The 24,137-nt window shown below is 39.6% G+C and overlaps 1 protein-coding gene across 5 annotated transcripts in view; it reads right to left on the bottom strand.

The window, feature by feature from the left end:
- ak9 (adenylate kinase 9) overlaps window positions 1–24,137 on the bottom strand; it is a 168,314-nt gene that overhangs the window by 78,265 nt on the left and 65,912 nt on the right. For 4 of the 5 annotated variants that reach the window (XM_072246344.1, XM_072246331.1, XM_072246322.1 and 1 more), the window contains 6 exons: window positions 17,950–18,049; window positions 11,291–11,367; window positions 10,686–10,859; window positions 5,900–6,097; window positions 3,105–3,250; window positions 155–367 (listed from right to left, as the gene is read on the bottom strand). In XM_072246344.1, coding sequence (XP_072102445.1) covers window positions 155–367; window positions 3,105–3,250; window positions 5,900–6,097; window positions 10,686–10,859; window positions 11,291–11,367; window positions 17,950–18,049 — 908 coding nt within the window. The remainder of the gene's footprint in view (window positions 1–154; window positions 368–3,104; window positions 3,251–5,899; window positions 6,098–10,685; window positions 10,860–11,290; window positions 11,368–17,949; window positions 18,050–24,137) is intronic. The other variant, XM_072246340.1, reaches the window with a different exon arrangement.

A 24,137-nucleotide genomic window follows, 5' to 3' on the forward strand; every position in this document is an offset into this window, starting at 1 on the left:
CTACTGTAATTAGTACGTGTCATTAGGATTTATCACATCAAATAGAACAAAGACAAAATGAAATTGCCATTCAAAATAAATTTCATGAAGGCAAGTTTAAAATGACAAATTTATTTAACTCAGCAGAATAATATAAGTCCACAAAGGCCATTACCTTCAGAGGTTCTTTTTCATTTATGTAATCTTCAGGACTTTTTAAAAATTTGTCCCTAGCATCTGGATTAGAAAAATAATAATATTTCTCTCGATATCTAGCAGCACAATCTTGATCACCTGGAAGCAGAACTGATTTTTCTTTTAATGCCACAGGGCAGTAATGTTTACTTTCACCCATCTGCCTGCTCTTTCTCTGAGCCGCAACTTCATCCTGAAAGGAAAATCAAATGATGTTTAAATTTTGCAGCCGATCACATAACTATTAAAATGATGTCAGTTGGGTAGATTACTATTATTTGGAATTTTGTTAATTTATCTAAGGAGAATTTATTCATTTTCTCCTTCAAGTTCACCTAGGCATTCAGCTATGATGGAAAACAAAACTAATACTACATCATCCTGAGCCAACCAGTAGAATAGGCCTACCCTTATTTTGAGACTTAGCCCTGGTTATAGCCACCCTAGGTTGGGCATTTATCCTGCCAAGCCTCTTAATCGAGATTTACAGGGCATTTGAAGACCCTGAGAATGTTTGGAATCTGGAACGTACAGTGTAAGAGGGTGATGAAGATTAGTACTCTCAGTACATTTAAGACATATTTATATGAAAACCTTAATCACAAAGGTACAGAAAGCCACAGGACAAATGCTGGGAAATCGAATTAGTATAGAGACTTACTTGAGGGCAAACCTGGACATGGTAGCTCAAAAACCTGTGTCTGCACTGCATGCATATGAGGCAAATTACTCACTGCAGGAGACAGACCTAGCCTCTAACCTGCTCCTGTAGCCACAATATTTATCTGGCTAGTACAGTTGAGTTTCTAGTCAATAGTGAACCCTAGGACATTGATGGTAGGGTACCTACCAATAGTAAGGATCCTTAACCCAATGTTAAGGATAAGTAATTAGATTCTTTATTGTTTGAGAAGGTCATTAGTTACCAATTTTGGGCAGAAAAGCTGCTTGCCAATTTTCAGCCCATGTCTGAATGTTACCTTGCAGCATGAGGAATGGGTTGTTTCAAAGTTCAAAGTAAATTTATTATCAAAAGGTATATATGTCATCACAAACAACCTGAGATTCATCCTCTTGCAGGCATACTTAATAAATCCATGATGGAATAATAATCATAACAGAATCAATGAAAGACTGCACCAACTGAATGTTCAACCTGTGTGAGAAAGACAACAAACAAAAAAAAAGAAATAATAATAAAAAAATATGCAATAAATATCAAGAACATGGGCTGAAGAATCCTTGAAGAGAATTCATAGGTTGTGGGATCATTATCATTTCAAAGGTGGAGCAGGTGAAGTTAAGTGAAGTTATTCTCTTTGGTTCAAGAGCCTGATGGTTCAGAGGTAATAACTGTTCCTGAACTTGGTGGTATGAGTTCTGAGGCTCATTCATTCACTAACTTGTGGATGTAATTGAACATCGTTTTATCCTGGAAGGAAGGTAATTGGTGAAGCAGCCAGGTATATTGCTCTGAGGATGGCTGACTTCTTCTTTCGACTGAAGTATGATTTTTAACCACTGAAGTTTCTTCCTTTTGAATTAAATTTTATCAGTGACATTTCCATGTCACTCTCACCTTGGTTCTGCAATTTCCTTTTATTTGGGCCAGGGCTCTGATGAAATTCTGGAGCTGAGTGAAACTCAAATTAGGAATCTGTGAGTGTGTTATTAGTGATAGCTTCCACAGTGTGTTGACAATTGAGAATAAATTAACTGGACTGTAATTAGTTTGACTAGATTTGTGCTGTCTTATGTAGACATAATATGTGCATGCAATTTTTCAAATTGTCAGGTAGATGCCAATGACTATTGTGGTGCAACATAATAATCTCCCCATAAAACCTATGACTGTGGCAACTTGGCTTTTACTTTTCCACATTGCCAGGTAGATATGCCAATGACTATTCTGAAGATTTGCAGATGCTGGAAATCCAAGTAATACACACACAAAATGCTGGAGGAACTCAGCAGGCCAGGCAGCGTCTACAGAAAAGAGTACAGTCAACGCAAAACATCGACTGTACTTTTTTCCATGGATGCTGCCTGGCCTGCTGAGTTCCTCCAGCATTTTGTGCGTGTTGCTCTGGCTTTTATTTTTACTTTGGTTGTGCTTTTACAATTCCAAAAGAAGAAAAGTCCATGTAAAAAACTAAAAATTAGGCTTAAAACTATGCAGATTTAGGCTAAAATCCAAAACATGATTTAAAAAAATATAATCTGCCTGACAGATGATCAATGCAATTATTGTTAGGGGGAAATGTCAGAATAGTTTGTTAGTCCTGATCTGAGGACTATATTCATTGCTTTACACTAAGTCAACGAGTGTTGATAACAGTAACCTAGAATCTGAAGCTGCACGTAAAATTAGTCATCCTTGCAGAAGAAATCAAAATACAGTTGGAGAACTTTACAGAGGTAGAAGGAGCAAATCATAGACAGGCATGTATATAATGATTTGAATTTTAAAAAACAATCTACATGTGTTCAATATTCCGTGGACGGAACCATCCATCATTAAGTTAGTCAGATATTATCAGATAATTGCTTATTGTATTACTTAGGCATAAAGAAAGCTTCTCATATCTCCTCTTCCAACAACAATACTTCAAAACAAATAAAATGTGTATATCAAATTAGTTTCCTTAGCAGCTAATAAAGGTTTTTTCTTCCTTTGTGGATTATGCCGGATAAGAAAGGGGTTAGTATTTTTTCAAAAACATATACTATAATCATTATAAATTATTAAATTAAATTATTGTAAATCTGATTATTGTGTTTTTTTGGTCACATAATTAAAACTAAAATTATCTGATGCCATCATATTCAGTATGGCTCTAAACATATGGACCATAAAGAGAAAAAATACAGTTTTTTAACATTAGTTGTAAGATAAATGCATCTCTTGCTCAATCTTGGACTGTTCTTACTTCTTCTTCTTCTAACTCCTCCTCCATCTCCTCTTCCTCTTCTTCAGCCCCTTCCTCTTCTGCTTCTTCTGCTGTTGCTTCAGCATCTTCATTTTCTTCATCTAAGTCTGCACCAGATAATTCCCAGCCACTGTACCGGTAGGGTTCTGAAAGCATTAACATGTTAGTTAACCTTTGAAGCTGAACACTTAACTGAAATACCATTCCATTTATTTATTTTATTACTATAAAATTTATTTCATTTATTCCTTGATTGCCTGGTTGTTGTGGACCTGAATACTTATTAAATCAATAGTCATCATCATTGTGTGCCATGTCATATGATGTGGGCGATCATGGTCTTCCATCTATGGACCATTGATTGGTCTTGACAGATGTTTCTACAGCAGTGGTTTGCCATTGCTTTCTTCGGGCCAGTGTCTTTACAAGACGGGTGACCCCAACCACTATAGACAATAGACAATAGGTGCAGGAGGAGGCCATTTGGCCCTTCGAGCCAGCACCACCATTCACTGTGATCATGGTTGATCATCCACAGTCAGTATCCAGTTCCTGCCTTATCCCCATAACCTTTGATTCCGCTATCTTTAAGAGCTCTATCCATCTCTTTCTTAAAAACATTCAGAGACTTGGCCTCCACTGCCTTCTGGGGCAGAGCATTCCATGTATCCAGCACTCTCTGGGTGAAAAAGTTTTTCCTCAACTCCATTCTAAATGGCCTACCCCTTATTCTTAAACTGTGGCCTCTGGTTCTGGACTCACCCATCAGCGGGAACATGCTTCCTGCCTCCAGTGTGTCCAATCCCTTAATAATCTTATATGTTTCAATCAGATCCCCTCTCATCCTTCTAAATTCCAGTGTATACAACCCCAGTTGCTCCCAATCTTTCAACATATAACAGTCCCGCCATCCCGGGAATTAACCTTGTGAACCTACGCTGCACTCCCTCAATAGCAAGAATGTCCTTCCTCAAATTTGGAGACCAAAACTGCACACAATACTCCAGGTGTGGTCTCACCAGGGCTCTGTACAGCTGCAGAAGGACCTCTTCGCTCCTATACTCAATTCCCCTTGTTATGAAAGCCAGCATGCTCAAAACTCTTCAGAAATTACCTGCCTGGCATCAGTGGTTGCATAACCAGGACTTGTGATATGTACCAGCTGCTCATATGACATCCACCACCTTCTCCTGTGGCTTCACGTGACCCTGAATGGCTGAGGGAAGGTGGTGGGAGGCAGGTGGTGGCTAAACAGGTGCTACACCTTGCCCAAGGATCATCTGTCGACTAGCAGAGGGAAGGAGTGCCTCGCACTCCTTTGGTAGAGATGTATCTCACCCCGCCACCCTGAAATCAATAGTAGAAATCTTTACCTGCTTGTAAAGTATTTCATTTCCTAGTATTCACCATTAAGCCAACTCAAAGATTATGGGCTGATAGGGTTGAGAGCATTGACAACTACAGTGGAGAGGAAATGCAAATAAGGAGAAAAAAATTCATATTGAAAACACTGATGTGGAAGGTGCCTTTCAATAAGATATGCAACAGAAATGGAAAACAGATGGGAAGCAGTGCCATCAAAGTGAGTTTGGAGATCCATAGGATTCTTGATGAACCTATTCAAATTACTGGTAGAAAACTCATGGTTTTCAAAACATGTCAGGCATTTTTACAGTAGGTTTATCATTTTTATGTAAAGGAGTATTTTTTATTCTTCCTTTCCCTTTAGCTGCCCCAAACATCATGGATTTTTGTGTGAGAATGATTATCACATGCTTGAGAGGTATGCTGATATTATCCTCTATTTGATTTTAGGCTAGTTGGCAGTGAATAGAGAATAGAAATAATGTTCATTAAAGCAGGAATTTTAAGAAAATTATTTTTACTTAAAAATCTAATATTTTTAAAAAATTAATAGAAAATACTATTGAATAACTTCTGTGGTGTTTGTGTGCCTTTAATCTATTGGTAATTCACTGTTATTCATCAGAGTATCTCAGTAAATAATTGCAAACTTAAATCAATAAGTAAGTTTTAAATAATTAATATGTAAAGATGAACTTTATTCATGGTTGATAATTGTTTTAGGATAACTAAGACTTACAGACACTTTTACATAATTGAATGAAACAATTGTTCATAGGGGGAATATGCTCAAATTGCTGGTGAATATTTTCTTGGTTCAGATACTTGCACAAACAGATATCAAAAGTTAAACTAACTTCATAGTCATGAATTACACCAAAGAATTTTGATAGCTGATGCTTAGAAGAATACACGAGCTTTGGTAGAACTTAGATTTTGTATGAAGGAATCCAAGGCATTTCCATTTGAAATACAAGTCTAATATGCTAAAAACATCGTAAGGAGTTTCAGGGGTATTTGAATACTCTGCCAACATTCAAGAAGAAAGGAATAAATTACAAAATGTACAGGATAATTACATATGAGGAACATACCTGTAAATAGATTCAATAATAAATGAAATAAGAACAGAAAATGCTGTAAATCCTATGCAGATCAGGCAATATCAGTAGAGGGAGCACAGAGTTAATGGCTTAATTCCAAAATCCTTTGTTGGAATACTGATGCTGCCTAACTTGCTGACAGTTTTCAGCATTTACTATTATTTATTTCAGATTTCCAGCACCTTCAGGTTTTAGATTTTCATTTAATAATAGATACACTATTTTTCTCTATATTATTAAATCAGGAAATATAACATTTAAGCATACTGAAATGTCTGAAAGCGGTTTTAATAGCAGACATTGCATCAAAAAACAAAGTTCACTTACCATTCAAAACTTCAACAGCTTCTTCAAGAAGAGCCTCAGGAGATTTGCCAGCAATCTCCAATGTTCTGTTTACAGATGTTGTAAGAACTACGTTTAGCAACTTCCAATTCTGCACGTAATCCGAGAGAACCTTGCGATAATGATCCATTTCTGGGCCTTCCGGATAACCTCCCTCAGGAACTTCAGGTAATTTGATTTCTATGTTTGATAATAATTAAGAATTTAATTTACACTTGATAATTTGCCATTTCATTATATTTCTTCAAACAATTTGCACTTATGAACTTACCAAAGGTTTACCAAATAACATTGTCATTAACTAATTTCCAAATTTGTATTTGCATTCTAGATGACTTTCTTCATATTACTCTTTATGAAAAGAATTATTTAAAATTCTACTGCCCATATCCTGATATGCACTAAGTCCTGTCAATCCATTACCTTTGTGCTTGCTGACCATTTCCTGGTTAAGCAAAGACTCAATGGTAAAATTCCCATTCTCATTCCAAAACTTTCTGTTGCTTTTCCACTCCCTATAATCTGTTCATGCACTAAAACATCTGTGCTACTCTTGTTTTTCATCAAGCTCATATTCTTCCAGTAATGGGTGTGCCTTCCTTACCTGTGCTCCAATCAATGGTATTTCATTCTTAAGTGTTTTTTTGACATTCCTTTGCAACACTCTAAAACCCACTCTTTGACCAAGGTTTTTGTTATCTCCCAATTTCTCCTTTTTATGTTGGATGTCATTTTCCTTCTGTTTGTCCCTCTAAAGAGCTTTGAAATATTCTGGTTACATTACATTTGCTTTTGATTTATAAATCACTTTGCTTTGATTAACCATTTTGCTAAGTTTGTCTTTGAGATACAGGCAACATTAATAAGGCAGTTTTTATTCCAGATATCTAGGCTATTTGGAGTGAAAACACATTTTTAAAAATGAAACAAAATAAGCCACAAGACACTTCAGTCTGCTCCACAATTCAATAAGATCAAGGTGATGGTTTATGTTTAAAAGCGAACTGCTAAATTTAGAGATGCTCTTAAATTAAATAACACAATTTGAACTCACATTTTGCCTCTTACCATAACCACATGACTAAATATAGCTCTTTATTGGTCTCAGGAAGAATATCAAGAAAGAAGGAAGATGTAATAGGACTAAGAAAGAATATTGAAAGGGGGTATGCGAGTCTGGTGTAGAGAGTTGAATTCATTACTCAAAGAATGGTGTGAGAGAACTGAGCTTCGATATCAGGGCCAGCAACCTGGCTAATCAAATAATTAAAGTTGTAGGCAAAATATTAAAAGTGATGGTAAATGATGACAAAAAATAAAAGCAAATGATAGCCATTACTGAAATGTGGTTATAAAGTCACCAAGGATGTAACTATATATTCTGGAGCTCTTGATATTTTGGAATGGAAATGGGAGTGGGTGGTTCTGTTCGTAAACGATGAGCACATCACAGTAGTGAGAAATACCCTCAGCTCAAAAGATCAAGATTTAAATCAGTTTAGCCGGAGATAAGAGGTCACGAGTGAAAGTTGTTTAAGGGCCTTTAAGCTGAAGATACACTATCGGAGAGAGTATAAAGAAGATATATGGATTTTAAGAAACATACTGCAACAATCACTGGCATACAATATATATTGGGGAAACTATATTGGCAAAGACGACCTCAATAACGAATTCACAAGTATATTTTGAATAGTTACACGAGCAAAAATTTGTGCACCCGAACTGGGGACAAACTATTTTAAGCGTTTAATGAGATGCAATTAATTAATGATTTCAAAGTAAAGGTTCTCTAGTTTGAATCTGAGAACATTAGATCTGAAACTTAAATAAAAGCTTCAACAAAAGTAGGAGCAACACACACAAAATGCTGGAAGAACTCAGCAGCATCTATGGAAAAAAGTACAGTCGACGTTTTGGACCGAAACCCTTTGGCAGGACTGGAGAAAAACTGCTGAGGAGTAGATTTAAAAGGTGAGGGGAGGGGAGAGAGAATCACCAGATGATAGGTGAAATCTGGAGGGGGAAGGATGAAGTAAAGAGCTGGGAAGTTGCTTGGTGAGATGAGGTGACAGAGGGAAAAGAGGATGGGGTAATGGAGAAGGGGGGGAGGGTTGGGGGGCATTACCAAAAGTTTGAGAAATCAATGCTCATGCCATCGGGTTGGAGGCTGCCCAAATGGAATATGTTGTTCCTCCAACCTAAGTGTGGCCTGATCACAACAGTGGAGGAGACCATGGATTGACATATCAGAGTGGGAATGGGATGTGGAATTAAAATGGGTGGCTGCTGGGAGACCCTGCTTGTTCTGGTGGATGAATGGCCCAAACAGACTTGCTGGTGAAGTATCGCCTCACCTAGAAGGACTGTTTAGGGCCCTGAGGGAGGAGGTATAGAGGCAGGTGTAGCATTTGTTCCTCTTGCAAGGATAAGTGCCAGGAGGGAGATCAGTGGGGAGGGCTGATTGGACTAGGGAGTCGCATAGGGAGCGATCCCTGCGGAAAGTGGAAAGTGCGGGTAGGGACAGATGTGCTTGGTGGTGGGATTCCGTTGGAGGTGGCAGAAGTTTCAGAGAATTATATGCTGGACATGGAGGTTGGTGGGGTGGCAGGTGAGGAAAAGAGGAACTCTATCCCTGGTAGGGTGGCGGGAGGATGGGGTAAGAGCAGACACGAGTGAAATGGAAGAGATGTGGTTGAGGGCAGCATTGATGGTGAAGGAAGGGAAGCCCCTTTCTATGAAAATGGAGGACATCTCCTTTGTTCTAGAATGAAAAGCCTCATCCTGAGAGCAGATGCGGTAAAGATCGAGGAATTGAGAAAAGGGGATGGCATTTTAACAAGTAGTAGGGTGGGACGAGGTGTAGTCTAGGTTGCTCTGAGAGTCCACGAGTTTGTAATAGACATCAGTGGATAAGCTGTCTCTGGAGATAGAGACAGTGAGATCGAAAATGGGAAGGGAGGTGTTGGAAATGGATCAGGTGAATTTGAGGGCAGGGTGGAAGTTGGAGGCAAAGTGGATGAAGTTGACAAGTTCAGCAAGGGTGCATGAAGCAGTACCAATGGAGTCATCAATGTAGCATAGGAAACCTGCGAGATGGTCACCAGTGTAGGCTTGGAACATGAACTGTTCCACGTAGCTGACAAACAGGCAGGTGTAGCTGGGACCCATACGAGTGCCCATGGCTACAACTTTTGTTTGAAGGAAGTGGAAGGAGCCAAAGGAGAAATTATTCAGAGTGAGGACAAATCCCATGAGATGGAGGAGAGTGGTGGTGGAGGGGAACTGGTTAGGTTTGAGGCCTTCCTGATGGGGGATGGAGTTGTATAGGGACTGGACATCCATAATAAAATGAGATGATGGGGGCCAGGGAACTTGAAATCCTTGAAAAGATCAAGAGCATGTGAGGTGTCACAGATGTAGGTAAGAAGGGATTGAACTGGGTTGGGGGGGATAAAACAGAGTCGAGGTAAGCCGATATGAGTTCAGCGGAGCAGGAACAAGCTGAAACAGTGGGTTTACCTGGGCAAGCAGGTTTTTGGATATTGGGTAGGAGGTAGAAACGGGAGGTGTGGGGTGCAGGAACTATGAGGTTGGTGGCAGTGGATGGGAGATCCCCAGAGTCAATAAGGTTGGTGATGGTGTTGGAGACGATGGCCTGGTTTTCCTTAGTGGGGTCCTGTTTGAGGGGTAAGTAAGAGGAGGTGTCTGAGAGTTGGCGCAGGGCCTCGGCAAGGTGGAGGTCAATACGCCAGACTACTACAGCACCTCCCTTATCTGCAAGTTTGATGGTAAGGTTAGGATTAGTGCAGAGGGAATGGAGAGCAGAGCATCCGGAAGCAGTGAGGTTGGAATAGGAGAGGGAAGTGTTAAAGATGGGTAATACCCCGTTGGCAGTTGGCAAAGAAAAGGTCCAGAGCAGACAAAAGACCAGAGTGGGGTGTCCAGGAAGAGGAGGAGGATTGAAGACAGGAGAAGGGGTCATCAGTGTGGGGTTAGGAGTCATTGCTAAAGAAATAGGTCCCGAGACAGAGGCGGCAGAAGAAGAGCACAGCATTGTGGCGGGCGCAGAACTCACTGAGGTGTGGCCACATGGCAAGAAAAGTGTGGCCTTTACTGAGGACAGAATGTTCTGCCTCAGAGAGGGGAAGGTCGGAGGGGATGGTGAAAACCCGGCATGGATGAGAGCTGGGATTGGAGGGACAAAGGTGGTTGATAGTGTCTGGGGGGGAAAGGAGGGTTGGAGTGTTCAGGGATAGTGGGATGAGAAGAACAAAAATAGGGTTAACTAAGATGGTATGTTGAAATTACATAGAACGGTAAGGTTACAATTGAGGAATGTCAGACGTTTAAGGAGAACACAGATTTCTGAATAGTCCATTAACCCATTTTTTATTTTGAACCTATGAATACTACCTTTTATTCTTCTTTTGCACTATTTATTATTTACTTTTATTGTAACTTTTAGTTATTTGTTATACCCGCACTATATTGCTGCCACGAAAGAACAAATTTCATGACTAATGCCAGCGACAATAAACTGATTCTGATTCTGAGATGTTTTGCAATTAAATTAAGATATAATTTCACTCAAAAATAAAAGCTATTTGAGAAAGATGGTCCATCTTGTCACCATCCTTAATTTCCTTCTTTCGGAACCCCTTTGCATTGCCTTCAGAGGTCTTAACACTTTCATAAATGTGTTCCTTTTCTTTTTCTCTTTTTTTTATTGCTTTACTTTGCCAGTGTCATCAATGACAAGCCTAACCTGGCTTTGGCTCTGGTTGTTGCTCAGAAGCAGATTCTTGAGGAAATGCAGCTTCTGATTCCTGTGCATCTGCAGATTCTGGTTCAAATGAAGGTTTGGTTTCCAGCACATTTTCATGCATAGATGGTTGATCATCTGATTTAGACTGGGAAGTTGCTTCAATTTCTTCAACTGCTACAGTTCAAATGTAGGACATTATTAAATAGGTATGATGATTTTTTTTGCCAGTCACTTTTTCACATACATATATCAACAAAAAATTTGCTATCAGACTACTGAGAAATAATAAAAGTTTTAAAGTTATCATTGTGGTCAAATTATTGCACTTTAGGCTTCTTTTTAAAAGCAGGAACAATTTCCAATAAGTAATGCAATCTCTAAATTTAGGGAAGCTATGACTAATAATATAATTGTATCTGAATTTAGGATTTACGCTACAAATAAATTACAAGGTTATATTCCTGAAATAACAAACAACTACATATAAAGCTGATACTTTCTTGATCAACTATCTCTAGGAACATGTACAAGTTAAAAGCATAAAGTTTTTGTCTACATTCAACACAATGTAAACCATAATGGTTTTTATAAATAAAGTGACATACCTTCATGTTCGTCTGTCATGTCCCGTGATTCTGACTGTTGGTTTTCTGGTTCTTTTAAACCTTCTCGGGCAGCTTGTCTACAAAACAGCACATCATAAAAATGATTTTGATTCCAGAATAATTCTTGGAAAAAAAATCTGTTACAGTATAACTTCCTATATCCCTTCTGGATATCATAATTTGAATTTTAAAATGATCATTGATTTTAAATCCTTCCCTGTTCTTAATCTCAAATCTCTCAATTTCTGTAATCTTCTCCACTCCTAAAAACCTTAGCATTCCTCCAGTTTTAGAGTCTTGTGCATGACTGATTTTAAAAGGGTGAATATTGAAATCTGCCAGTTTGATAAATGCTCCAGAACCTGGTTGCAACGCTGATTTTGGTGCGGCCTAAATGGAGTTTGTATATTCTCTTTCTAACAGCACATTTCTTCCCTAATTTCCCCACATATGTGTCACAATAAGTAGCAGATAAATTTCTATACAGCTGTATTAATATCTCTTTCTGTGGCTCTGAGGCAAATCTTATCCCAATGAATGCAAGTTGTGAGACATTGTGAGCTAGAATTGAAACCAATTTACTGATATGGCAAGGAATTAAATGAGTGGCAGAAGATCAAGATTAGTTAAACAGATGGGTAATCAAACTGGCAGCATACACTTTGTAAGGTCCTGCTACGATCTGCACTGGCATCACGATTATTCATGGTACTTGTAAGTGACTTAGGTGACAGGGTAGAAACCCCTATATCCATAATATGTAGCATTGTGTGCAACGTAGAGGGAAAAATTCAATTACAAGAGATACACTATAATAAACAAATGGACAAAATTGTGCCAAATAGATTTCAATTTAGACAACCATTAGATCATCTATTTAGTACCTAAAAAATGTCAAAAACATAATTTCCAAATGATAATAACTGGATGCAGTCAAAATCTTTAGAGACTTGAATGATTCATTAACATAGATAGTTAAAATGTGAGATACAGGTGCATAAAACAATAAGAATGGAATACGAGATTTTACTTCCATAAGATTGGAATACAAGAAGCAGAAGTTATGCTAAAGCAACAGTATGCATTGAATGCACTGAGCATTATGAACAATACAATGAGGGACTAGAGAGCAGGTGCTATGGTAGTTATTGGGATATCAATACCAAAGGAAATTTCTTTATATTTCACTAGCTTAAAGACCTTAAGTCACACTGCAGAACAACTCCTACAGAACAATTGCCAAGCCTTCTCTCATTAACAGAAGCAAAGTTCTAGATATCTCAGTTCTTGAACCATGTCTATTCTTAGTTCTTTATGCTCATTATAGTAACTCAACATGATAAGTGGTGGCTGGATGCTATTATATTGATTAGCGAGCTCAGGTACACAATTGGTTCATGGCATCTGATGTTGCTATATGACAAAGCTAAGCTGCATTTCATAAAGGACAGGTTAAATGCTGTTTAAGAATTGGATTAGGAACCATAGCAGTGAATACAGCTCACTAAATCAAATGTAGAAAGAGCTGACTTCACAATCTTCATGTGTTGTATTGGAAACATGTGTCAAGGAAGTCAGAAAGAGGAGAGGTACCATCTTTCTACAAGGGAAATCGACGTGCTTCCAAGTAACTCTGTGAAAGCACATGGAAAAGATACTTCTCGATCTGAATGTCAAACATTGCCACAAAAATGTAATCAAGGTCACTGAATCGTTCTTTTGTATGTGCTATGTCATATGATGTGGGCAATTATGGTCCTTCCATTACTGTTTTTGTTCTTATCAGATTCTTCTACAGAAGTGGTTTGCCACTGCCTTCTTCTAGGCAAAGTCTTAACAAGATGGGTGACCCCAGCCTTTATGAATACTCTTCAGAGATTGTCTGCCTGGCATCAGTGGTTGCAGAACTAAGACTTGTGATATGCACCAGCTGCTCATACAACACCTACTCCCATGGCTTCACGTGACCCTAATCAGGGTCACCTTGCCCACGGGTGACCAGCAGGTTAGTGAGGGAAGGAGCACCTTACACCTCCGTTGGTACAGATATATCTCCACCCCGCCACTCTGAATTCATCTTTCAATTCCACATCATACCAACCATATTCGATTATCATCACACAACTAATTTGTCATTCAAAAATGTCTATCAATAGGAGCTTTCTCTCCAAAACACATGCTTTACACAGTATCACTTCTGCAAGACACACATATGTCAAAACTTGTTCATACCGACAGCCATGAGAGACACATCAGCCGTCTTTATGGTGTGGCATTCAATAACATACCTGACTCTTTCTGGCAGAAGATAGAGTCATAGAAAAGTTATAGAACACTACAACACAGGAACAGGTCCTTTGGCCCATCTAGTCCATGCTGAACCATTGAACAGCCTAGTCCTATTGTCCTACACCCAGACTAAAGCCCTCTATATCTCTCCCGTTCAAGTACCATCTAAGTTTCCATTAAATGTTGAAATCGACTCCACATCTACCTCTTGTGCTGACAGCTTGTTCCGCAATCCCACGACCCTCTGAGTGAAGATGCTCCCCTTAAACAATTCACCTTTCACCCTTAAGCTATGATCTTGTAGGTTTTCATAAATAAAACAGCAAAGACGTTTTATGTTTAAGAAAAGCAACAGCGACTCATTTATTGAACACCATAAAACTAAACAGAAAGCATGGTAAAAGTCCTTTAGTTCATCACGTATGACCATCCTCTTAAAGTGAACTCCAACCTAATTCTGTACATTTCCATCAATTACATTACCCTATACAGCCCCCCCCCCCCCGCTAAAACCAGCATTTTGAACCTGTCTGGAGCTCGGATGAGCCGCCCGGATTGTGTCCCACGTTCCATGGTGGAGGAACAGCAGATACCTCTGGCTCGTCCAGAGGTGTGTTGACATGCTCATGGTTGTGTGCATCATGGTGGATGAAAATAAACGAAGTGGAATGTAAGTCAACAGGAACTCTACAGTGCTGTATGCCATGATGGGAGGTAGGAATAGGTGCAAAGAAATTGAATTTACTGAGGAGGGTGGAACGTTGTTGAGAGGCCGACCAGGCAGTTGTGACATCAGGAATGAAATCACCTGGCACTCGTAACAGCTGCCCGTATACCAATTCAGCTGCAGACAACTACAGGTGCTCTTTTGGAGCTGTTCTGAGCCCCAGCAGGACCCACGGGAGATGATCATACCAACACTTGTCCATCAGGGGAGCACTCAGCGCAGCCTTTAAGGAATGGAGAAACCACTTGCATAGCCATTGGACTGAGGGTGATACATTGTGGTGTGATGTCACCTAATGCCAAGGTTCCAGGCAATCGCAGCCCAGAGGTCTGATATGAAATGGGGACCACAGTTAGAGGAAATATCAGATGGAATTCCAAACTGAGAAACACAGATGCTCATGAACGCCCGAGCCACGCCTGCGGCCATCATCATTTCTGGAGGAACAACCATCTGGTGGTACAGTCCACATTGGTAAGGAGGTGCATGAATCCACGGGAGGGGGATAGAAGACAAACAAGGTCCACATTGACATGGTCAATCTGTCACTCAGGGACCTCAAAAGGTACCAATGGTCCCTGAACACAATGGTTAATTTTTGCCTGCTGGCACTCCACACAGGTCGCAGTCCAATCATGCACATCCTTTCGAAGGCCTTTAGTGTAACCAGTTTCTGTAAGGTCATCCGGCCCCATGCAAGAGGCCATGCATAGAGTCAAAAACAGTCCACCTCCAGTTTGTGGGCACTACGGGGCAGGAGCGTCCAGCTGAAACATCACACAGGAGAGAAACCTCAGCTTCCCTGAACTTAATTTCAGCCAACTGCAGGCCAGTGACTATGGTTCGGTAAGCCTAGACCTCCGGGTCAGTAGCTTGGTTGGCTGCCATGCTGCCATAGTCAGCCCCTATGTGTATGGCCTCAATGGCTGACCATGAGAGGCAATTAGCCATGGCATTATTTTTCCCCTTGATATGTTGTATATTAGTTGTGAGCTCTGACATGTAGGCCAATTAGCATTGTTGCCGTGCAGACCAAGGGTCTGATATTTTGGCCATTGCATGCACAGGGGTTTGTGGTTAATCAGTGCTGTGAAATGACAGCCCTCCAGAAGAAAATGAAAATAATGGGCAGCCAGATAGAAACTTAGAAGTTCATGGTCAAACATGCTGTACCCACAGCATAGTCTGAGGCATCAGTAATAATGGCTATAGATCTAAGTCTTTTAATAGAGTCTATACGCTGTTGGAAAGTCTGTGCTGCATTTTTCAGCCCAAATGGCATGCATAGACAGTCAGAGAGGCCAAACAAGGTTATCACAGCCGTTTTAGGAACATCCTCCGAGCACACAGGCACCTGATGGTAGCCCCTAACAAGATAGACTTTGGAAAAAATTAACTTTCCGGCTAAGTGAGTCAAAAAGTCCTGGATGTGTGAGACCAGGTAATGATCGGGGGTGGTGGCCTCGTTAAGGCGTTGGTAATTGCCACAAGGGCAGCAACCACCATCTGAACTTTCAAAAATTTCACTTTTGAAGGCTGACCACTTACAAAGTACACCTTTCCTAGAAAATAACCTGTACCAATTCACATGCTAGATTCTTTCTGATCCCATCAAAATCAGAATCATTTTATTGCCAGTATGTGAAACATACCAGAATTGATGGTAGTTCAGTGCCAAGCATAAATCACAGGATAATACCATAACAAACAACACAATGGCAACCAACAATTTACAAGAAGCTGCAGCTGGATGCACTTCTTGCAGGAAGAGTCATCAGGGGCACTAGAGGTCTCCTTGCCTTCCCACATTCTGAAAGAAGAGCATTCCAGTATCCTGTCTGGCATCCCCACTGCTCTAAATGTGCAATAAGAAAGAAATAATAAATAATGAAAAAAAATCTAGCTACGCCTTACGCCTCTCCTTGTGGAAGCTTTGTTGAGCCAAAGCCTTAATTCCTCACTCCAACACTAGCTCTTTCACATAATGGCCATCTGCTTAAACCCAAGTTATTTTTATTGGTCCTTGCCAAGTGGCTAATTATGCACAATTCAACGTCTTTTCAGGAACTATGGCATGCAAAATGTGCTGACTGCCCCCTCTCGCTTATTTTAAATTCACTCTCCCTCAACACAGTCCGATGTCTCCTCAGGATTGTGGCATGCAAAATGTGGCATATAGTTGCAAGCACCATCGGATAATTGGCTGGGGACTGGTGTGTCTGCATCACCTCGCACAACCACTCCCCCTGGGAGAGAAAATGCCATACCCAGTTCAACCAATGATGACTGAGGCTCTTGAGGGATGGAATTTTTGAAAGTGACAGCAATGAAGGGAAATTAGAAATGGAACCAGTCATCCAGCCCATCCAGCTGAAAAACAAAGTTTGGATGGGAATAGTGTAGTCAATTGTAATAAAGGCTGCAGACAAATTTTTATTCATCTTAATGTCATAGGTAGACAGGGTGGTGAAAAAGGCATTTGGTACTCTGGCCTCCAACAGTCAGGACACATCAGTCTGGCTATTATGTTGTAGTTGTTCAAGATGTTTGTGAGCCCATACTTGGAATGCATAGAGCCTTTATTCCTTAGGGGAAGGGAATCAGAAATTAGAGGGCAAAGGTTTAAGGTGGGGGAGAAAAAATTAAACAGGACAAGAGGTTACTTCTTCAGGCAGAGAGTGGTGGATACATGAAACAAGTGGTTGAGGCAGATACAACAATAACATTTAAAAGATAATGGGCAAGTACAGGGAAAGAAAAGGTTTAGAGGGATATGGGCCAATGAGAACAGCTTAGATGGGCATCTAGGTTGGCATGGACATTGGGCCAAAGGGCCTATTTCTGTCCTGTTTACTCTATAACTCTTGATGATGGACACAAAGAATGGCATTACTAACTTTGATAAGCTGCCTGATCATGTGCAAGGTTTAATAAATGGGGCGAGGATTGCAGATCAAAGAGAAGATGGAAATAATGATGGAGTTATTAATAATGGAAATAATGATGGAGTTATGCCACATGAAGAGAAATAGAGATAAATGAGAGAAAGTTGCATTGACAGCTAGAGAAAGGGGATCTTAAGGCATTTGACCTAATGCTCTTGCACTGATTGGATAGGAAATTACATAGTCCATTAGTCTTATGATCATTTAACTTATAGTGGTGAATGCCATTGTCTGTTGGTCATTATACAGAGCTCATAAAGTTTATAGAGTTATACAGCTCAAAAACAGGCCCCTTGACTCAATTGGTCCATGCTGACTAAGATGCTCCATCCAAGCTAGTCCCATTTGCCAGCTGGCCCATGACCTTCTCAACCTTTCCAATCCATGTACTTGCCTGCTGTCTTTTAAATGTTGTTAAATTCCTGCCTCAAACACTTCTTCAGGTAGTCAAATCCACATACATATCACCTTTTGTGTTGACCCTCCAATCTTTATTAAATTTTTCCCCTCTCACATCAGTCCTATGCCCTCTGGTTCTTGATTCCCCAACCCTGGGGAAAGACGACTAAAATATTCTGAAACATAAAGATATTGGGAGTGAATACCATGCCAGGAAAAACAGCCAGGATGAAAGGGAGGAGTAGGTTTAATGAGGGCCAGCAATAAGAACAAGTATTGGTAAAAATTAATATACTTACTTCTCAAGCTTTTTTGCTTCTGCTTCTTGAAGCCTGTGTATTATTTTGAAATCAATCTCATTTTTATTTAGATTGTACAGTCTGTTTAGGAGGAATTTTCCTGATGGTATAAAGAGATGCATCAAATATTATACTATTTTAAAATACAACATTAATTGTCAAATTGATCTTTCATGGAACATTCTGATATGATAAAATAAATATCACCTGCATGATTGGTAAAACTATCCTCAAGTTTAAGCAGGTGGTTAGTCAGATAGTCGATAAAAAGTACAGTAGGGTGAGATCAATCTCAATTGGCCTACTACCAACCAATCAACAGTCTCCACCCCAGCCCCCTCATGTCGTTCATTGCTGGGTCAAATCCTGAAATTCTATACCTAGCTCTACTACAAAGGAAAATTTACAGGACTATGGCAGTTCAAGAAGGTGGTTCATGATCATCTTTCTCAAATGCATTTAATGTTGGGAAATAAGTGCTGATGTTGCCAACAAAAATTCATGACAAAATTGAATGAATTAAATGAAAATATGATATTGAGTAATTTGTTAATATAGCTAGGTTATACCATGGCACAAGAGAATGTATATACGGGTTCAATGGATCAGAAAGAAGGGACAAAATGAAAAGACTTGGTGAAAAAGTAGATTGGTGGGAGATTGGAAAAAATGGACAAGCAGATGTAGCGGTAATAGCATACACCGTACATTTGGTATGGACTCTGATCAATATAGAGACAATCTAGTACCATAGCGTATTAAAGAAATAATTGAAAATGAGAAAAAAATAAAATGTTGACCAAATACAAGTCTCACAGCAGAGTCATTATGGGAGTGGGACATTTCTGTGCAAAATTAATAATAATCCATAAGGCCATAAGACATAGGAGCAGAAAGTGCTCCACCATTCAATCATGGCTGATCCTTTTTCCCCTCCTCAACTCCATTCCCCAGCCTTCTCCCCATAACCTTTGATACCATGTCCAATCAAGAACCTATCAATCTCTGCCTTAAATACACCCAACAATCTGGCCTCCTATGGTAACAAATTCCACAAATCCACCACTCTCTGGCTAAAGACATTTCTCCCCATCTCTGTTTTATATGGACACCCTTTGGTCCTGAGGCTGTGCCCACTTGTCATGGTGTTTATCATCATGGGAAACATCCTTTCCACATCTACTCTGTCTAGGCCTTTCAACATTCAAAAGGGTTTCAATGGAATTTCCATTCATCCTTCTAAATTCCCACAAGTACAAACCCAAAGCCATCAAACATTCCTTGTACGATAACCCTTTCATTCCTGGAATCATCCTTGTGAACCGCTTCTGGACCCTCTCCAATGATAGCATGTTTTTTCTGAGATGAGGAGCCCAAAACTGTTCACAATATTCAAGCTGAAAGGAAGGCGACAGTAACTCAAATAACCACACATTTCAGAAGTGCACCTCTGAATGCACAACCTGTTGAAATTTGAAGTGGATGGGCTATAAGCAGCAGAAGTCCACAAACATATACTAAGTGGCACCTTTATTACAGGAAGTACCTAACAAAGTGGCCATTGAGTGTATAGAACACTATATATCCATTGTCTTTATTCTTACTAATTGAAAGACTAAATATTCCAGATATATTTAGTGCAAATGAAGCAGATGAGCAGAAGGTGAAAGCAATTATATCACTGGTATTGTATGAAAGTAATTACGAGCATGGAACTACACCTCTAGGTTACATTTTTTTTCAAATAAGAATAGTAATGGGCAGAGAGTAGTATTGATGTTTCCAGTCATTCTGTGCTGAATTGCTTCAGGAAATTAATACTGCAAGCTTAAATAATACACCAGAGAGAAGGAGAAACATTATTCTTTAATTTTCTGAATAGGAAAATTAAAATAAAAATACATGGCATATTAGAACAGGTGAAGTGGTTGGATTAGGACACTTTAGACCAGGGGTTCTCAACCTTTTTTATACCATGGACTAATACCATTAAGCAAGGGTTCCATGGACCCCAGGATGTGGACCCCTGCTTTAGATGTAACCTTACATATTATGTAGCATAGCTAAAAACATAATTTAACATAGAACATAGAAACACAATACAGACCCTTCAGCCCACAAAGCTATGCTGAACATGTCCTTATCTTAGAAATTACCTAAAGTTACCCATAGCCCTCTATTTTTCTAAGCTCCATGTACCTATCCAGAAGTCTCTTAAAAGACCCTACTGTATCCGCATCCACCACCATCACCGGCAGCCCATTACACGCACACCCCACTCTCTGCGTAAAAAAATTACCCCTGGCATCTCCTCTGTACCTACTTCCAAGCACCTTAAAACTGTGCCCTCTCATGCTAGCCACTTCAGCCCTGGGAAAAAGCCTCTGACTATCCACACAATCAATGCCTCTCATCATCTTGTACACCTCTATCAGGTCACCTCTCATCCTCCGTTGTTTGCTCATAGTAAAGAGAGTATTGAGTTGTGAAAAGTTAAAACCCAAATGTTCAGACATGTGCAGCTATTTTGTCCAGTGTTATTCATCTGTAAATTGCTTATTACTAGAGTGGTATTCTGGTGTAATCATTACTTGGTTTAATTATGCCACTCTTGAAATTTCGGTCACAATTCACCCCAGAACATCAGAGATACATTCCATGCAGACAAATATGGAGCATGTCATTCTCCAGGCAATATTCTTATGGAGTAATATCTGGGAAATTATGTCTCACTATTGGAAGGAGATCCCATTGTTGTGCACACAAATAACTAAGATAAAATAAAAATAGAAAATGCGCTGCCAGAGGCAGGTACAATTACAATGTTTACAATAACATTGAAATGTACAAATGTCTTCTAAACATGTACATTGATAGGAAATGTTTGGAGGAATATGTGCCAAACATAGGTATAAGGGACCAGCTCAGGAAGGCACCTTGGTTGACATGGATGAGTTGGCCAAAAGTCCTGATTCCATGCTGCATAGCTCTATGGCTCTCTGTAGTCTCAACATTTCATGGAGCTGCAAAATGATGTGCTAATTCTTAAACTCAATGCCCAAAGTGATGAAAACAAATGTGCCATATGCTTCTTCACCACCCTGTCTAACTCTGTGGCCTTGTCCAGGGAACTATGTACCCCTAGGTTTCTCTGTTCTGGAACAAATCCTAGTGACTTGCCATTCACTGTGTATGTCTAGCCTTGGTTTAACTTTCCAAAATGCATTATTTCACACTTGTCTCGTTAAATTTCATTTGTCATTCCTTTGCCCGTTTTCCCAATTAATCCAGATAATGTTGTAACCTTAAACAAACTTCTTCACTATCCATTGCAACTCCAATTTTGGTGTCATCCTTAAATTTGTTAATCATGTCACTTAAATTCTTATCCAAATTTTTAGAATATATGACAAACAGGGAATTTGGCAGTGATCCATGCAGCACACCAGAACCTCCATCTGCTAAAAACAACCTTCCACCACTCTCTGCTTCCTACCACCAAGTCAATTTTGTATCCATTTGGCTAGCTCACCTTGGATTCCATATGACCTAACCATCCAGAGCAACCTACTTTGTGGGATCTTATCAAAGGCCTTGCTAAAGTCCATACGGACAATAACAACTGCTCTGCCCTTATCAATTCTCTTGGTCACCTCTTCCAAAAACGTAATCACATTCATAAGTCCCAATTTCCCATGCACAAAATCATGATGACAATCCCTAATCAGTCCTTGCCTTTCCAATGTAGACAGGTTCTGTCTCTCAGAATATACTCCAATATGTTTCCCACCACTGATGTAAGACTCACAAGCCTGTAGTTCCCAGACTTGTCCTTGCAGTCTTCTGAAATAAAGGCACAATATTAACCACACTCCACTTCTCTGGTACCTCAATCTGTAATAACAGGGACTGGTGCTTAATACAGAGAATATATTAACTTGATGATATCATAAGTGTAGAGACAAGCCAACACCATGAATGAAAAGCACAGATTACACCATTAAAGAAAGTCATGCACTGTTTTTATATTTATTTTCAAAATGTTCTTTCATGAATAAAGTTTGTTTTTTAAAATGAAAAATTCTTAGCAGCTTCTTTAGTAACCTCCCAACAATATCCCACTCAGTCATAGCTGTTGCAAGCCAGCTTTTAACTCTTGCTGACCCATTTATCCCCACCATACCAATGCAAATGCACCCCAAACCTCCCATCTGCCACCTTTCCTCTTCCACATCCCGCAGCTTCTAAGCAACATTCTTCAGGATCCCCAGATCCTCATTTTGTCCTTTTGTTTCCCATCCTTCTGTCTCCCCAAATTTGGCCCTAGTGCCCAAGAAGACGCAGAGAATGCTTAATGGTTCTTAGTACTATTGAATTTTTGAGTGACAGTCCTGTGATAAAATCAATGGGTGGAGTGTCATGCAATTACCTTTTGGCACATGTTTAAAAACAAAGATTGAGTTTGATGCTAAAATATGTAAAGTTAGCAAATGTCTCACATGTTCACAGGCATATAGGGAAGAGTTGAAAAGTGTTACAGAACATAAAACCAAGTCTAGAAATAAATGGGGGGGAAGAAACAGCTGCTGTTATAACTTTTGTGAAACAGATGGCTGGGGATTTTGTTTTAATCATTTGGAATGGTTTTTTTTGGAATGGCAAGTTTATGCCTATAATTACCTTGATAAGTGATCCAAATGATCAAAACAACCTAATCATCCGAAGACATCAGTGTTTTTGCTCCCATTATAAGTGTAATGGACTTAAATTTTCAGCTCAGTAACTGCCATTGATTGGTTTAGAAAGAATTATGGACTCTGCCCCAAAAGAAAGATGTAATAAAAGATAATTCCTTGCAAGTGTGTGAGCATGAGAGTTATTACCTTTTGTTACAGGATGCATCGGTAATCTCTGTGGGATTCTGTACTCCTGTTCTATAGCTGAAAAAATATTCAGATTGACTCATTTCCATAAGATATAAGACACAGGAGCAGAATTAGGCCATTTGATCATTCGAGTCTGCTCTACATTCGATCATGGCTATTTTACTTTTCCTCTCAGCCCCATTTTCCTGCTTTTGCCCTGTAATTTTTGATGCCTTTACTAAATAAGAACATATCAAACTCCGCTTTAAACGTGGCTGTGACAATGAATTCCATAGGTTCACTACCCTCTGGCTAAAGAAATTCCTCCTCATCTGTTCTAAAAGGACGTGCTTCTGTTCTAAAAGGACGTGCTTCTGTTCTGAGGCTGTGACATCTGTTCCTAGACTCACTCACTATTGGAAACATCCTCTCCACAACTACTCTATCAAGACCTTTCAATATTCAGTAGATTTCAATGCGATGTCCCCACCCTCATTTTTCTAAACTCCAGTGAGTAATGGTCACAATACTCATAATGTGGACTGAACCATACCATGTAAAGCCTCAGCATTATATCCTTACTTTTATATTCTAGCCCTCTCAAAATGAATGCTAACATTGCATTTGCCTATCTTACTATCAACTCAAACTGCAAGTTAACCCTTAGGAAAGTCTGCACTAGGACTCCAAAGTCCCTTTGCACCTCCAATTTCTGAATTCACTCCCCACTTAGAAAATAATCTACGCCTTTATTCCTTCTACCAAAGTGCATGACCATACACTTCCCTACACTTCTTTGCCTGTTCTCCTAATCTATCCAAGTCCTTCTACAGATTCCCTGCTTCCTCAACACCACCTGCCCCTCCACTTATCGTAATATCACAAACTTGGCCACAAATCCACTAATTCTGCCATCCAGATTATTAACCTATAATGTGAAAAATAGACAACCCTACACTGATACCTGCAGAGTACCATAGTCACTGGCAAACAACCAGAAAAGGCCCACTTTATTCCCACACTTTGCTCACTGCCAGTCAGCTAATCTTCTATTTCTCATGTAAACCATGGGCTCTCATCTTGTTTAACAGCCTCATGTGCGGCATGTTGTCAAAGACCTTGTGAAAATCCAAGTAAACAGCATCAACTGACTCTCCTTTGTCTTCTTCTTCTTCTTCTTCTTCTTCTTCTTCTTGGATTCTTAGCTCCGAGTGGAGCATAGGCCATTGATGACCTCCAGTCTCCATCATCCAAAGTTGATGGTCTGGTTGGAGTTCATTAATGTTTCTGTAATCCATTGTATCCACAGTACACAACCTACAC

The sequence above is a fragment of the Mobula birostris genome, chromosome 2 (genome assembly GCF_030028105.1).
Source record: "Mobula birostris isolate sMobBir1 chromosome 2, sMobBir1.hap1, whole genome shotgun sequence".
In the NCBI taxonomy this organism is placed as follows: domain Eukaryota; kingdom Metazoa; phylum Chordata; class Chondrichthyes; order Myliobatiformes; family Myliobatidae; genus Mobula; species Mobula birostris.